Source organism: Diaphorina citri, unplaced genomic scaffold, assembly GCF_000475195.1.
Source record: "Diaphorina citri unplaced genomic scaffold, Diaci psyllid genome assembly version 1.1 scaffold46, whole genome shotgun sequence".
In the NCBI taxonomy this organism is placed as follows: Eukaryota; Metazoa; Arthropoda; class Insecta; order Hemiptera; family Psyllidae; genus Diaphorina; species Diaphorina citri.
This window is the reverse complement of record NW_007377483.1, coordinates 3413-20647: the sequence shown is the minus strand read 5'-3', so window position 1 is coordinate 20647 and position 17235 is coordinate 3413. Positions and strand designations below refer to the sequence as shown.

The 17235-nt window shown below is 37.4% G+C and overlaps 2 protein-coding genes across 2 annotated transcripts; one reads left to right on the top strand and one right to left on the bottom strand.

Annotated features, from left to right (window-relative positions):
* Positions 1–7025: 7025 nt before the first annotated feature.
* LOC103514875 lies at positions 7026–9361 on the top strand. Its single transcript, XM_026827560.1, has 4 exons — positions 7026–7357; positions 7878–8087; positions 9056–9149; positions 9330–9361. Exons 1-4 carry the CDS (start codon positions 7100–7102, stop codon positions 9359–9361), a joined length of 594 nt encoding a protein of 197 aa, XP_026683361.1. The 5' UTR covers positions 7026–7099.
* A 175-nt stretch (positions 9362–9536) lies between these two features.
* Positions 9537–16797, bottom strand: LOC113469689 (the record flags this gene model as incomplete). The annotated part of the gene is given in 5 exon segments (XM_026827557.1): positions 9537–9628; positions 9953–10183; positions 16020–16137; positions 16299–16434; positions 16709–16797. Coding segments are annotated over 5 exon segments (666 nt in total), but the record flags the coding sequence as incomplete, so codon positions are not given.
* Between the last annotated feature and the right edge of the window lie 438 nt (positions 16798–17235).

Below are 17235 nucleotides of genomic sequence, written 5' to 3'. Positions count from 1 at the left end.
TCATGTTGACATTCAAAGCCAGATATACCTATGTATAGTATCAAGGACCCACATAAATTCAACATGGGACTGTAGACTAAGCCTTTACCCGATTATTACAAAGGGACCTTGGCATTTGATGGCCTTATGACGCAATCTGACTTACGAGAGGTCTACAGTCTCATGTTGACATTCAAAGCCAGATATACCTATGTATAGTATCAAGGACCCACATAAATTCAACATGGGACTGTAGACAAGCCTTTACCCGATTATTACGAAGGGAACTTGGCATTTGATGGCCTTATGACGCAATCTGACTTACGAGCATTGCCCTGGGAAGAACTTTGTCATCACCCAAGTTTGTAAGGAAAGTCAAAGGAGAACAAAATAACAATAAATAATTATAAATAAAACAACCTTAACACTATAAACTAATCTGAGCAAATGTTCAATGAGTGTGTGACACTAATGTCCAACTGTGATACCTAGGATGATAGTGATAGCATAAGTAAAGTATAGATAAGTAACCATTTTTGATAATTCTAATGATTGGATAAAAGTAAATTTAAACAGTGACTTAACAAATAATGTAGAAAAAGTAAACAAGAAGAAGAAGAAAAAAAGAAAAAAAAAAGAGAAGAAAGTGGACGAAGACTTACGAGAATTGCCCTGGCCGCGAGCGCCGGAGGATACTGCCCGCGTGACCTTAGCTCCATAGTTGCTGCCATAGTCAAAGTCCGACACTCCGGCGGGGGGGTAGGGGAAAGCCGCCCCTCCACTGGGAGAAGTATAGGTGGGGGCAGGTGCAGAGTAAGAGGGTGCAACGTAATGGTGGGGGGCTTCATGGTGGGTGAGGTCGTGGGCGTGACTGGAGGAATGACTGGCCTGGGCGGAGGCGTAGGCCGATGAGCCGAAACCTGAAAACGTGCCGGGGGCCAACGGGGAAGGTGTAGGGATGCAGACAAGACACGTGACTAACGAGAGACGTTACTAACGGTACGTGACACGTGATTGACGACACACGTAACTGACAGTGCGAGACGTATCGTATTCAATAATTATGTGACTTTTTTTTTGTTGTTTGCTGAACTAGATTCCGCTTTCGAAGTAAACACTTGCTCCCCAAAGCGAAATCTCACAATCTCATTGGTTCAGCCATGTTTTGTTTCACACAGCGCTAAAAAGTAGTGCTTTATTTAGACTGCCAGCTTGGAACAAGTTTTACCATTATGCCAACAGTTTAATAGAGCACCTCTTTATTTATTGATGCTCTGGAAAGCTGGACCTTTATTTAAATAAATTATATCTGTGATTTGTCTCGTTTCGTCTTCAATACTAGGGTGCAGTTAACTTAGTCTGCTAAGTGGGGAATAAAGAAGTGTGTTTTTGATGGTTTTCTGGTGCTCTAGGCACCGAATTGTTCTAAAGCTGTGTCCACACAAAGTCGACGTCCGTCCATCCATCAACATCGATCGATGGTCGATGGACGGCCGTCAACTATGTAAATTTTTGTAAATTTTATATATTGTAAATACAAACCAAATTGGTATCTTACATTGTCAATACAGAGTTAGAGACAGAAAGAAGGTAAACACAACTAGAAAATATCTACATAGATAAGAACTTAAAAACTAATTACCTATTATGGACACAGCTTAAAAACGTTCCAGAACATGTAACTTACTTTCTTTCCTTACTAGATCTAATAATTTTGCATTTTTTTTTTTTTTTTCAATTTCTCGAATTATGAAGAACTTTGTCATCGATGCTATGTCTATCCAAGACTTTAGTATTTCGCTAGGCAAAAAAATGTTCGTCTTCATTAGTAGCGATTAGAGCAATAGGGTCAGAAATGTGGGCCATTTACAGAAAGCACTGAGTAGAATCAGAAATGAGGACATTGGGAAACCACAAGAGGATCTTGGCAAATGAGATTCCCAACTGTTCTGGAGATTGTCTCGCTAGAAATACCCGTATCTGGGTCTATAACCCACTTGAAACCCGTGTCATAAATACATATGGTCAGCCCAAGATGACTTTCAATTCTTCTTAAAAAGTTTTTAAAAAATTCTGTGATAAATAATAATCACAATTTACCATGGAATTGAATAATGACTTGATATTTGAGTGAAAAGTGCAATATTCAATGACTATGTACATAACATCTTACAATACTAATGTGAAATGATGAACCAAATGCCCTAATTAGACCGTCTACTAAACAAAGTACAAGAACCTACCTATTCAAAATAAGAATAATAATAATGATACCCTGTTCAGATTGACACAAAGGGACTAGGTAGGTACTAGGTACTCATAAGCCTAGTGAGTATAAAATCTAGGTGCTCATGTTTCGCACATTGCATAATTAGAAACAATACCAGGCGTTCGTACAAAATATTGCTCAGCCATGAAAGAGCCATGACTTCATTGCAAAGGGAGTCTTGTAAAAGTCTACAGTCCGAATGAGGCATTTGTTCTTAAATATAAATTGGTAACCAAGATTTGTTTTTAAATCTACTAAATACCTACTTTTAAAAGAATCAGTTATTTTGTAAATTTCAGTCCTTCATTAAGATTTTGTATAGCTAGTTTTGGTGTTTTTCTTGTTTTTGGTGGTGAGTCTCGTCTTACACCTGTGAAATAAGAAAGAAACATTAAAAAACGTTAAGAAGTTATTATTATTTTTTGAAAAGGTTTGATAGACTGAACTGTAACTGCTAAGGTCTTATAGTTCCAAAGTCGAAGAGAGAAGAAAAACAGAATAGGAGGAAGCCAGCCATGCACTAGTGAAAATCTCAATGTCCCAAACACCTTGGGTTCCACAATGTCCAGAGAGTGAAAAATTGAAAGAACCATGCAAGAAAAAAAGGGAATCTTTGGTAAGAAAATTAGAATTTGTAGGACTGTTGACACAAATGATCGAGAGGCAATTTAGTTCTTCAGATAAACTTCAGATAAACCTTTGTTAAAAGATTTTTGTTAATTAAGTTGGTATACACAATTTATCTAAACTTCACCATGCAAGAAAAAGAGGGAATCTTTGGTAAGAAAATTAGAATTTGTAGGACTGTTGACACAATTGATCGAGAGGCAATTTAGTTCTTCAAATAAACGGTAAATAATGACCTTTGTTAAAAGATTATTGTTAATTAAGTTGGTATACACAATTTATCTAAACTTCCTTAGACTAAAAGTAAAATGTTGCTTATTTCTGCTGAGATTCTAAGAGTTTGTGCATTATTTTTTATTTTCTAAATACTAAATTTTACTCTACATTGTTTATGGGAAAACTCAACCAAAATCTAGCTACGAATACAAAACTAAATCGAAGGTCTACCCGGAAAAAAAAATTATAGGAATGGTAAACACAACTTTTACTTTATTCTGGAATATTCCGATATTTTATTATTTATTAACTATTCAGTTATTGAACACTACGATACTACGAACTCCCGACGTTAATCTATTTATTGCATAAGGTCCAAGTAAGTTTTGTCAATTGCAAGGTCAGATGTTGAAATCCGATGTCATTGTGTCAAAGTCATAGTAAAAAGTAAAAGAGTCCCCAAACCATATTAGAAATTCCAAGATGCAATGGAAAAAAGGCCCAAAAGTCGAATGTTTTATGATTCAAGCATGAAGGTAAAGCTTATTATTGGGATGCAGGTGTCAGGGTTTTTATTATCTATATTAGTCAGTTTGAGTTGGAGGCATCCCTGTCCCTCCCCAGTCTTAATCCTTTATCTACAGGAAACCCCCAAAAGATGTAAGTATTCCTCTATTCACAAGAACAATTCTGTATGAATAACACCATTTATATTACATAGGTATTATTACATTTATTATTTACTTGCAACGTGATTTTAATTTAATTTTCATTATTTTATCCAGCCCAATTAGCACCATCTATCGATTCTATCACAAACGATCTTCTACAACAATCTGTACACAAATTTACTCCAGGTAACCTTTATGATTCACCATTTATTTTACCGTCACTGGTCGTTTTTCGTCCGGTATCGTCAGTAAAGTCTAGTGGCAGCTGGTAAAGTTTCATCAATTCAGGCGTATCGTCTTGTTTCTTTCCAAAGAATCCTTGGTCTAAAACTATCTTTCCTCGTTGTACTAGAAAACAGGGGTGAAAATGAGCATGTGAAGTGAGTAGATGCAGCAAATGCAACATTCAAGATAAAGCAAGGTGTCGGTGAATTTGTGCCAGAACGCATTCAGTGGTCAAAAGAGTAGGTATCCCCAAACCATATTAGAAATTCCAAGATGCAATGGAAAAAAGGCCCAAAAGTCGAATGTTTTATGATTCAAGCATGAAGGTAAAGCTCATTATTGGGATGCAGGTGTCAGGATTTTTATTATATTAGTCAGTTTGAGTTGGAGGCATCCCTGTACCTCCCTAGTCTTAATCCTTTATCAACAGGAAACCCCCAAAAGATGTAAGTATTCCTCTATTCATGAGAACAATTCTGTATGTATAACACCATTTATATTACATAGGTATTATTACATTTTTTTATTATTTACTTACAACGTGACTTCAATTTAATTTTCATTTTTTTATCTAAGGAAATAACAACAGTTGAAATTATTATAATAAATAATTTTCATTTATTTATTTACAATCTTTTCCGTTTGCTTCTATCTACAAATTTACCTAGCTTATGTTTCCCAGACTATCGAAAATTCGAAAACCTATGTACCATATTTTTTCTTTGCCGTCGTTTTCTTACTTTTAACACTTACCTGTTCGTATATTTTTTTTTAAGAAGTAGAATTTACATGGGAAATTATACTTACAAAAGATTAATGGACATAATTATAATTAACTTTCTAAGGACCTACGGAAGAATAGGTAAAAGTACAATCATGTCTAAATGTTGTGGATTTATAAACTAGTTCATTACAATAAAGATTAACTTATATCTACCTACTAGTAGGCTACTTTCTTCCTTTGACCTTCAAAGAGAAAAGAAAGGGGAAGAAACATCCGAAAGAAAAACTAGAAAGAACAAAGAGAAATAATAGAAGAAATAAAGAGAGGTTGAGGAATAGTGGATAGGCGAAACAGAGGTAGAAAAGAAAGAAAGAGAGGAAGAAGAAGAAGAAGAAGAAGAAGAAGAAGAAAAGCATAAGAATGAAATACAGAAAAGAACTGTTAAGACAACTCAAACCCCAAGATAAAACACTAGGAAATGCTAAAATGCTAATTAAAACGACAGCTAACGGAATATAAAAAGAAAATGATAAATTTTAAACATACGGTTTCTGGCTGCTGGCTTAAATTTAAATACTTGAAGTCTTGAAGAACCCTTAAACCTAGACTTACTATGACTAGTATTACTACACACGTTCGGCTTCGGATATAGTCTCTTGGGGAAATTTTTTTGGTCCCACGGGACAAAAATGGGTTTCAAACGCGGTCCTTTAAGTGTTAAGGAGCCAAGGCCCTGGGATCTATTCCTGAAAGGACTTCTCACTCGGAAAAAGTTATATTATCGTGCAAAATTTCTAATTGAAAAGTTCTTTCAGGAGTAGGTCCCTGGTTCTAGTTTCAGGGAAATGTCAAGGGGGCCGAAAAGTCCGAAAAATGCGCTACAGTCAAAGGGTCTCTTGGGAAAACTTGGCATCCAGCCACTCACCTTGTGTTTCACCACCTGTTAGCTGATTTGTAATCTCGCAATCGATATGTATGGGTAACAGTTCTACTGAAAACAAACTGAGCTATAGGGACTAGGGAGCTCGAACTAAAGTCTACACCAAGTTGATCCTGATTAATTTTCCTGAAACCAAACAGCTGTGAATACTGGAGTATTAGGTGGGTATATTGTTTTTATAACTATGTATCGCATTATATTTTGATCCTGATTAATTTTCCTGAAACCAAACAGCTGTGAATACTGGAGTATTAGGTGGGTATATTGTTTTTATAACTATGTATCGCATAATATGTAGTTGTGGAGAACATCTGTGGAGGTATGTTCATCAGTCATAATACCACTTGTGGTTGCATTGTGTGAGCATTGGCAGTTTTTGGTGCCTATTTACCCTGAAAATAGTCGTAGGTATGATCCTATTAGCTGAATAACGCCATGATCCAGATTGTAATTTTGTAGACGGAATAATGTGTGAGCATTGGCAGTTTTTGGTGCCTATTTACCCTGAAAATAGTCGTAGGTATGATCCTATCAGCTGAATAACGCCATGATCCAGAGATTGTAATTTTGTAGACGGAATAAGCAAGAAGACAATAATTATGATTATTATGAAGCATTATTATTATTATGAAGCACTGATTGATTTTGTTATAAATTCAAGTACTTTGGAGACATGGTCAATATTTGGATTGGGTCATGCTTCAAAAACAAGACCAAGTTTCATGTTTGCCTAAAACATTTTTTGACTTCTACACACATCAGGGGGAGGGGGGGGGAAGACAAAGGAAACTAATGTACATGTTTGAATTGAAGTACATTTTCGACACAAAAGAAATGAGAGCAAGCCAAAAGAAAACATTAAAACAATAGAAAGCCTAGTGTCTTGTAATGCTGTGATGACCATCTTTTTGTGACATTTGATTTCTATGATAACAAGCTCCTATTGTCTATTATGATCCTCATCCCTCATCTAGCTTTATCCATTTTTAAAAGAAGAAAAATCATCAGTCCCCAATTAATTTTGAATTCTGCTCCTTCAGTTTAAAAATAACAATGGAACACGAGAGCTATGGTCAAACAAGTTTAGAATGACACTACGGAAAGGCCATAACATCAATTTAGGACAATTAGGTGTTATAATAGAGCCTTTGAATGGAGTAGGGTAATCAGGTAATTACTAATGAAGAATTAGTCATAACAAGTCAATCCGTCTCAGTGCAGCTTGTAGTCGTATTTTACTATTTTTACTATCGAAGTTTTCCTTTGGTGCATTCGATCGCTAGTACGGACTTCCCTTCTTTAGTAAAAAAAGTATAGAACTTTTCCGTTTTGCTTCTGTCGTATCACCTGTTCGTCATTTCCGTCAAACTAAAACAGGAAATAACAAAATCGGAAAGTACTAAAAATGAACAAAAGAGTTTAATAAAATACGTTCATTTGAGCGCGCGATGTGCAGTGCCTTTTTATCTTTCACTGTTGTGATCCTCGCTTGTTTTTCCCATCTGAAATGCTTCTTTCTGCCACCAGAACCTGACACTCCTGATCCATCGAGTGAAAGTGTAGCGTCCTATGTGAATTCGAGTGAGTTTCTTGCCAAATGGCTAGAGGATCCAGAGAACCAGAAAATAGTTGCGCCCATCGAAGATTGTACTACCGAAACCATTGCATCACGCATGTTTACCAACACACCTCACGCCGAAGACTGGGTAAGTGTCTCGCTACTGTGAAGGTTGGTGGGTTCGAGTCCCATTGCAGTTGATTTAAAAAAAATTGTTTAGTTTGGCTTTGAATTCTGTTTGAGGTATAATTTATTTAAATAAAGGTCCTTCCAGAGCATCAATTAATAAAGAGGTGCTCTATTAAACTGTTGGCATAATGGTAAAACTTGTTCCAAGCTGGCAGTCTAAATAAAGCACTACTTTTTAGCGCTGGGTCGATTGTTCGATTCCCACCCGGGGTGAACTTTATCCTAAAGAGATAAGGTTCGTTCTCGGAACGGCTGGCTTTCTCTTATCCTGTCCTCCTTCTCTCTTCGATTTCAGGATGTTAAGTCCTCTGATATAGGTGAACTTTATCCTAAAGAGATAAGGTTCGTTCTCGGAACGGCTGGCTTTCTCTTATCCTGTCCTCCTTCTCTCTTCGATTTCAGGACGTTAAGTCCTCTGGTACAGTTCCCTCTATTAAATCTCTTCATTTTCTGAACTCATTTTCTGATTCTCATTCTAGTCAAGATACAACACAAATGTTACCATGACAACGGTGGCGTACGGTCATCTGGAATCCCAGATCCGATTCAGGCTTGAATCCTACTTTCAACCCCCGGACACTGTCAACTTCACCTTCGTCAAGGCTTTGTTTATACCCCTGACACAACCCAAGCTCATGTACAGGGTCCTCATAGTATCCGATAAGTTCCACAAGATGTCCATGTTTGACGTAAGTGATCCACCCTGTATATAAAGTACCTAATAGTTTTGTGAACTATAGAAAAAGGATTTGTACGGGGTCCCTCCCTCTATTAAATCTCTTCATTTTCTGAACTCATTTTCTGATTCTCATTCTAGTCAAGATACAACACAAATGTTACCATGACAACGGTCGCCTACGTTCATCTGGAATCCCAGATCCGATTCAGGCTTGAATCCTACTTTCAACCCCCGGACACCGTCAACTTCACCTTCGTCAAGGCTTTGTTTATACCCCTGACACAACCTAAGCTCATGTACAGGGTCCTCATAGTGTCTGATAAGTTCCACAAGATGTCCATGTTTGACGTAAGTAATCCACCCTGTATATAAAAGTACCTAATAGTTTTGTGAACTATAGAAAAAGGATTTGTACGGGGTCCCCAGAGAATAATGCCCGGACTTAGATGGAAAATTTTCGAGTTAATATTTAGAACTCATTTCGATTTCTCAAGGTCTGTCCAAATATAGTCGATCGGCCGTCGACCAACATCTATCGACGCAACGCGACGAATTGAATCTATTTGAGGCAGTGTGGATGATTCAGTCGACATCGATCGATGGCCGTTTGATTATGTGTGAACAGGAGAGAATAATGCCCGGACTTAGATGGAAAATTTTCGAGTTAATATTTAGAACTCATTTCGATTTCTCAAGGTCTGTCCAAATATAGTTGACCGGCCGTCGACCAACATCTATCGACGCAACGCGACGAATTGAATCTAATATGTTGTTGAGGCAGTGTGGATGATTCAGTCGACATCGATCGATGGCCGTTTGACTATGTGTGAACAGGACATCTATCGACGCAACGCGACGAATTGAATCTAATATGTTGTTGAGGCAGTGTGGATGATTCAGTCGACATCGATCGATGGCCGTTTGATTATGTGTGAACAGGACACCTTCAGCGTTTACCTGAAAATTTCTCTTTTCCAGAGACACAATTTGACAACCTCACTTGTAAACCAGGAAATCTTGCGACATGGCATCCGTTACAAGCACGAGCAACATTGTTTTGTAAGTACATACAGTAGAACCTCGATTATTTCAACCTCCATTATTTCAACTCTCTATTATTTCAACACCAAAATCAGTTCAAAATAGGGTATTTATTAACCATTTTGTTCTTCTGTTGTATCTAAATTTTGCCCCCTTTTCTATTGTTTTATACGGAATTTCAATTATTTTAACTACCCTTGCTCCAAATTAGTTGAAATAATCGAGGTTCTAATGTACTTTTAAAGGGTACCTACCCTAATAACATTTTTGGTTGGGTAAGTCCAAAAATCACCCAGCCATCGATGTTGTTAGGGTAGGTATCTACATCTACAATATGTACATATGTTTCTGTAGCAATTTACCAAACTTTAAGCATGTTGAACTTTAGATGTTATCTATTATGGTAGGCTTTATTGATTTAGAATTCTGGACAAATCACATTATACCTCGAGTGCCATTGCTGATGATATGATCCAATCTGATTTGATTTGACAGCACGGCTGTTATCAGCTGTCGATCTTTCTCAAATATATATTTCATCGCGAGTCATTCATTGACGTCATATTTATATTTATTTATTCGAGTAGATTCTAGATAGGAGGTATGGTTGTTTATTTTTAGAGCACATGCTATCGAGAAAATTCTACCCATAAGTTTGAGAGGTGAGAGAGAGAGGGAGAGAGAGAGAGAAGGAGAGAGAATAAGAGGTGGAAAGATACCTGGATTGAAAACATTGGTTGGATAGAGGGAACTGTAACAACCTTGCCAAGGTCTTATCGTCCCATAGAGAAGGAAGACAGAATAGGAGAAAGCCAGTCATTCCGAGAACGAAACCTTGTCCTCCCCGCGTGACTTTAGCTCCATAGTTGCTGCCATAGTCAAAGTCCGACACTCCGGCGGGGGGGTAGGGGAAAGCCGCCCCTCCACTGGGAGAAGTATAGGTGGGGGCAGGTGCAGAGTAAGAGGGTGCAACGTAATGGTGGGGGGCTTCATGGTGGGTGAGGTCGTGGGCGTGACTTGAGGAATGACTGGCCTGGGCGGAGGCGTAGGCCGATGAGCCGAAACCTGAAAACGTGCCGGGGGCCAACGGGGAAGGTGTAGGGATGCAGACAAGACACGTGACTATGCAGACAAGACACGTGACTAACGAGAGACGTTACTAACGGTACGTGACACGTGATTGACGACACACGTAACTGACAATGCGAGACGTATCGTATTCAATTATGTGACTTTTTTTTGTTGTTTGCTGAACTAGATTCCGCTTTCGAAGTAAACACTTGCTCCACAAAGCGAAATCTCACAATCTCATTGGTTCAACCATTTTTGTTTCACATTTTGCCATTGGAAGCCTCAATCAGTTGTCCTGTGAATCATTAGAACTCATTACCAAAAAGGTCCCCTGTTAGATCCTTAGAGGCCTGATGGGCCCCGAAAACTAATCATCTAATGTGACCAACACATTTAGTATGCCAAATTTCATAAAAATCAGAGCAACTGTGATTGCGGAACAAACAAACAAAGACAGTCTGAAAGGAAATAACAACAGTTGAAATTATCATAATAAATAATTTTCATTTATTTATTTACAATCTTTTCCGTTTGCTTCTATCTACAAATTCACCTAACTTATGTTTCCCAAACTATCGAAGATTCGAAAACCTTTGTATATTTTTTCTTTGCCGTGGTTCTCTTACTTCCAACATTTACCTGCTCGTATATTTTTTTAAGAAGTAAAATTTACATGGGAAATTATACTTACAAAAGATTAATGGACATAATTATAATTAACTTTCTAAGCACCTACGGAAGAATAGGTAAAAGTACATGTCTAAATGTTGTGGATTTATAAACTAGTTCATTACAATAAAGATTAACTTATATCTACCTACTAGTAGGCTACTTTCTTCCTTTGACCTTCAAAAAGAAAAGGAAGTGGAAGAAACATCCGAAAGAAAAACTAGAAAGAACAAAGAGAAATAATAGAAGAAATAAAGAGAGGTTGAGGAATAGTGGATAGGCGAAACAGAGGTAGAAAAGAAAGAAAGAGAGGAAGAAGAAGAAAAAAGATAAAGAAGAAAAGTAGGTAGGTAGAACGTAGGTAATCTTATAGACATAGAAGGAAGAGCCACGAAAAAGAAAGTTAAACAAAGAGCACCAAAGTAGGTAGATAAAGATAGAAGAATAGAAAGCAAGAAAAAAGTCTGATAAATAGTAAAAGAAGTGGATAGACCCAAGTTTGTAAGGAAAGTCAAAGAAGAACAAAATAACAATAAATAATTATAAATAAAACAACCTTAACTATAAACTAATCTGAGCAAATGTTCAATGAGTGTGTGACACTAATGTCCAACTGTGTGATACCTAGGATGATAGTGATAGCATAAGTAAAGTATAGATAAGTAACTATTTTTGATAATTCTAATGATGGGATAAAAGTAAACTTAAACAGTGACTTAACAAATAATGTAGAAAAGTTAAAGGTAACAAGAAAAGGAGGCGTAGGCCGATGAGCCGAAACCTGAAAACGTGCCGGGGGCCAACGGGGAAGGTGTAGGGATGCAGACAAGACACGTGACTAACGGTACGTGACACGTGACTAACGAGAGACGTTACTAACGCTACGTGACACGTGATTGACGACACACGTAACTGACGATACGAGACGTATCGTATTCAATTATGTGACTTTTTTTGTTGTTGGCTGAACCAGATTCCGCTTTCGAAGTAAACACTTGCTCCACAAAGCGAAATCTCACAATCTCATTGGTTCAACCATTTTTGTTTCACATAATCGAATACCGGTGATTTGTCTCGTTTCGTCTTCAATACTAGGGTGCAGTTAACTTAGTCTGCTAAGTGGGGAATAAAGAAGTGTGTTTTTGATGGTTTTTTGGTGCTCTAGGCTCCGAATTGTTCTAAAGCTGTGTCCACACAAAGTCGACGTCCGTCCATCCATCAACATCGATCGATGGTCGATCGACGGCCGTCAACTATGTGTGGACACAGCTTAAAAACGTTCCAGAACACACATGTAACTTACTTTTTTTCCTTACTAGATCTAATAATTTTGCTTTTATAATCGAATACCGGTGATTTGTCTCGTTTCGTCTTCAATACTAGGGTGCAGTTAACTTAGTCTGCTAAGTGGGGAATAAAGAAGTGTATTTTTGATGGTTTTCTGGTGCTCTAGGCTTCGAATTGTTCTAAAGCTGTGTCCACACAAAGTCGACGTCCGTCCATCCATCAACATTGATCGATGGCCGTCAACTATGTGTGGACACAGCTTAAAAACTTTCCAGAGCATACATGTAACTTACTTTCTTTCCTCACTAGATCTAATAATTTTGCATTTTTTTTTTATTTTTCAATTTCTCGAATTATGAAGAACTTTGTCATCGATGCTATGTCTATCCAAGACTTTAGTATTTCGCAAGGCAAAAAAATTGTTCGTCTTTATTAGTAACGATTAGACTCTAATTAGAGCAATAGGGTAAGAAATGTGGGTCATTTATAGAAAGCACTGAGTAGAATCAGAAATGAGGACATTGGGAAACCACAAGAGGATCTTGGCAAATGAGATTCCCAACTGTTCTGGAGATTGCCTCGCTAGAAATACCCGTATCTGGGTCTATAACCCACTTGAAACCCATGTCATAAATACATAATGTCAGCCCAAGATGACTTTCAATTCTTCTTAAAAAGTTTATAATAAAATCAGGAAATAGAGAAGAAAAAACAGCTTTAGATAAACTTTTCAGTTTTTGTCGATTTTAGAATAGATATTATGCACTAGTACGAAGAGTAAAAGAGGTTGTACGAGATCAGAAGGGGAAAGGAAAGCAAAGAAATAAACAGATCTAGAAAAAGAAGAGGAAGAAAGCTAAGAAGAAATAAAGAAAGAGAAGAAGGAAAGAGGGAAGGAAGGAAGAAAGAAAGAAAGAAAGAGAGGAAGAATGAAAGAAAAATCTACGAATTCTAAAAGATAGGAATAATGAAAGAAAAATCTAAAAGTTCGGAATAATGAAAAATAGATAGACATGTAGGTAAATCATAAGAAAATGAAAATAAGAAGAATATTAAAAAATAATGCACTAGTGAAAATCTCAATGTCCCAAACACCTTGGGTTCCACAATGTCCAGAGAGTGAAAAATTGAAAGAACCATGCAAGAAAAAGAGGGAATCTTTGGTAAGAAAATTAGAATTTGTAGGACTGTTGACACAATTGATCGAGAGGCAATTTAGTTCTCCAGATAAACGGTAAATAATGACTTTTGTTAAAAGATTTTTGTTAATTAAGTTGGTATACACAATTTATCTAAACTTCCTTGGACTAAAAGTAAAATTTTGCTTATTTCTGCTGAGATTCTAAGAGTTTGTGCATTATTTTTTATTTTCTAAATACCAAATTTTACTCTACATTGATTATGGGAAAACTCAACCAAAATCTAGCTACGAATACAAAACTAAATCGAAGGTCTACCCGGAAAAAAAGTTATAGGAATGGTAAACACAACTTTTACTTTATTCTGGAATATTCCGATAGTAACTAATTTTATTATTTATTCACTATTCAGTTATTGAATACTACAATACTACGAACTCCCGACGTTAATCTATTTATTGCATAAGGTCCAAGTAAGTTTTGTCAATTGCAAGGTCAGATGTTGACATCCGATGTCATTGTGTCAAAGTCATAGTAAAAAGTAAAAGAGTCCCCAAACCATATTAGAAATTCCAAGATGCAATGGAAAAAAGGCCCAAAAGTCCAATGTTTTATGATTCAAGCATAAAGGTAAAGCTTATTATTGGGATGCAGGTGTCAGGATTTTTATTATATTAGTCAGTTTGAGTTGGAGGCATCCCTGTCCCTCCCCAGTCTTAATCCTTTATCTACAGGAAACCCCCAAAAGATGTAAGTATTCCTCTATTCACAAGAACAATTCTGTATGTTCCCCAAACCATATTAGAAATTCCAAGATGCAATGGAAAAAAGGCCCAAAAGTCGAATGTTTTATGATTCAAGCATGAAGGTAAAGCTTATTATTGGGATGCAGGTGTCAGGGTTTTTATTATCTATATTAGTCAGTTTGAGTTGGAGGCATCCCTGTCCCTCCCTAGTCTTAATCCTTTATCAACGGGAAACCCCCAAAAGATGTAAGTATTCCTCTATTCACAAGAACAATTCTGTATGAATAACACCATTTATATTACATAGGTATTATTACATTTATTATTTACTTGCAACGTGATTTTAATTTAATTTTCATTATTTTATCCAGCCCAATTAGCACCATCTATCGATTCTATCACAAACGATCTATTTTACTATTTTTACTATCGAAGTTTTCCTTTGGTGCATTCGATCGCTAGTACGGACTTCCCTTCTTTAGTGAAAAAAAGTATAGAATTTTTCCGTTTTGCTTCTGTCGTATCACCTGTTCGTCATTTCCGTCAAACTAAAACAGGAAATAACAAAATCGGAAAGTACTAAAAATGAACAAAAGAGTTTAATAAAATACGTTCATTTGAGCGCGCGATGTGCAGTGCCTTTTTATCTTGGAAAGTGTAAGCTTCAGACCTAGATCTTTCAGGCGGTCTGAGCATGATAGACTGGCCTAACGTTTACAAGGCAGGCGCCCGACCTTCCAAGGCTGTTTTTTTCAAACAGTTTTTACAGCCGGGATTTGAATCCAGGCCTGGTTTTCCCATTCACAATCATCAGTAATTGATTTCACATGTTACAATGTTAAGGGGACTTGTCAAGTATTCGTATAATGCAACCTACGCAGTCAAATCTATCCAAAACAATATATTCACGCATATTACCTACATACGAGTAGGTAGGTACCTACATACATATACCCACAAATGAAGAAGAAGGTAAAAACATTATTTCATTTCGTTTAATAGATCAGTTGCGCTTACTTGGGTGATGTTTCAAAGTCATAGAGCGGGAAAAATGAGGACCAACGGAATTTTTCTTTTTCTTCTACGACTTCTAGATACCGAGATAAATCGATTTAAAAAATACAGGTAAATCGTTAAGTTTGACGTCACGGCATACGCTCCCGTAGGCGATGACGTCATAATTCATGACTCCCGCTTCGTTTGTTTGTGCGCAAGCGTTTCTGCGCATTTTGATGTTAAGTCTGACGTCACAACTCTTTGAACTTTGTCATTGGAACGGCAATTAAAAATTGAATTTTCGACCTTTTAAAGTTACTTTTTTGGAGTTTTGACCTCAGATTCGAATTTTTCACAACTTTTTACGTAGGAATCGACCTTTTATTAATAATATTTTCCCGATTGCAACTGCTCCATTGTAAGATGGGACCGATTGTCCTCATTTTACTTGACATGATTCAAGTTACTTGATATTCTTTAGTTCCTTCTAATCTTTAGTGTCCTATTTTGAGGAGTCGATTAATAAATTCTATTCATTGTTTCTCTCTCTATTATCGTCCGATCCTTCTGGTGTCAGAAACTAATTGACCTCTGATATTAAACTTTACTCCAGTTTCACGAAGCACGGTTTCCTGAAGTAGCCTTTCCATTAACTGTCGGGCGTACAGAATTCCAGAGTACAGCACAAATCTGGACAGTCCGCTCTAAGGCCTCTTACACATTCGAAGCGTCGGGCAACTCGAATTCATGCTACTAAAAATGGAGCGACTACGCTTCCAATGTCCGAGGGGCCTTAAGGTGTGTCCACACATAGTCGATCGGTGTCGACTTAACCGTCCATGCTGCCTCGACAACATAGATTCACCTCGGCGATCAACAGCCGGTCGTGTAGGTTTAGACACTCCTTGAGAGTACATGCAAATCATCATTGTGCTGGTGGATCAGATTCGTCGATCGACACATACAAATGGGTCTCATATTCAACTTACTGGCAGACCATACTCATGATGTTCTGTCTCATAGACGTGGTGATGATCGTCATGATGCCCGTGATGTCCACTGTGTGAGGAGCTGTGAGAAGAACTGCCCGAACTGGAACCAGACAGGTGACCTGAAAGAACAAAACAAATCACAGGTCTTAGTGAGTAAAGAAGAGATTTTATTTTATCTAGCCCAATTAGTACCATCTATTACAAACGATCTACAATATTCACATTAAGTACATGAATATGAAATTGTGGACAGAACATAATGATAAAACTAGAATTGTACGAGTAGCTCCTTACCGATGAAATGCAACTTCTTGTTGATCAGTCCAGTCAAACCAGATCGTCTGACGCGGGAAGAATCATCTGTACCAACATCAACAAGGTCTTCGTCATCCAGAAGGGTGTTCTGTGTGATGGGGGACGTGACGGATTGAGTAAGAGATTTTATTTTATCTAGCCCAATTAGTACCATCTATTACAAACGATCTACAATATTCACATTAAGTACATGAATATGAAATTGTGGACAGTACATAATGATAAAACTAGAATTGTACGAGTAGCTCCTTACCGATGAAATGCAACTTCTTGTTGATCAGTCCAGTCAAACCAGATCGTCTGACGCGGGAAGAATCATCTGTACCAACATCAACAAGGTCCACGTCATCCAGAAGGGTGTTCTGTGTGATGGAGGACGTGACGGATTGAGCAGTCGGGACACTATGAGCCAAGGACTGACCCGCTAGGAATGCCACCAGGACACAACATAGAGGTAGACAAGGCTGAAACAGAAGATGGAGAATTTGATTTTTAGAGATTAATTTTTACCATTGGATTAAGATACTTCTTGTAAACATGGCTTGTCTCTCGTGTTTTGTAGAGTCTACAAAGAACTGCACTCCGCACACAGTAATTTCGTCAAAAAAGATCCCCATTTCAATGGAATGAAATGATGCCACCAGGACACAACATAGAGGTAGACAAGGCTGAAACAGAAGATGGAGAATTTGATTTTTAGAGATTAATTTTTACCATTGGATCAAGATAGGTACTTCTTGTAAACATGGCTTGTCTCTTGCGTTTTGTAGAGTCTACAAAGAACTGCACTCCGCACACAGTAATTTCGTCAAAAAAGATCCCCATTTCAATGGAATGAAGTAAACATGGCTTGTCTCTTGCGTTTTGTAGAGTCTACAAAGAACTGCACTCCGCACACAGTA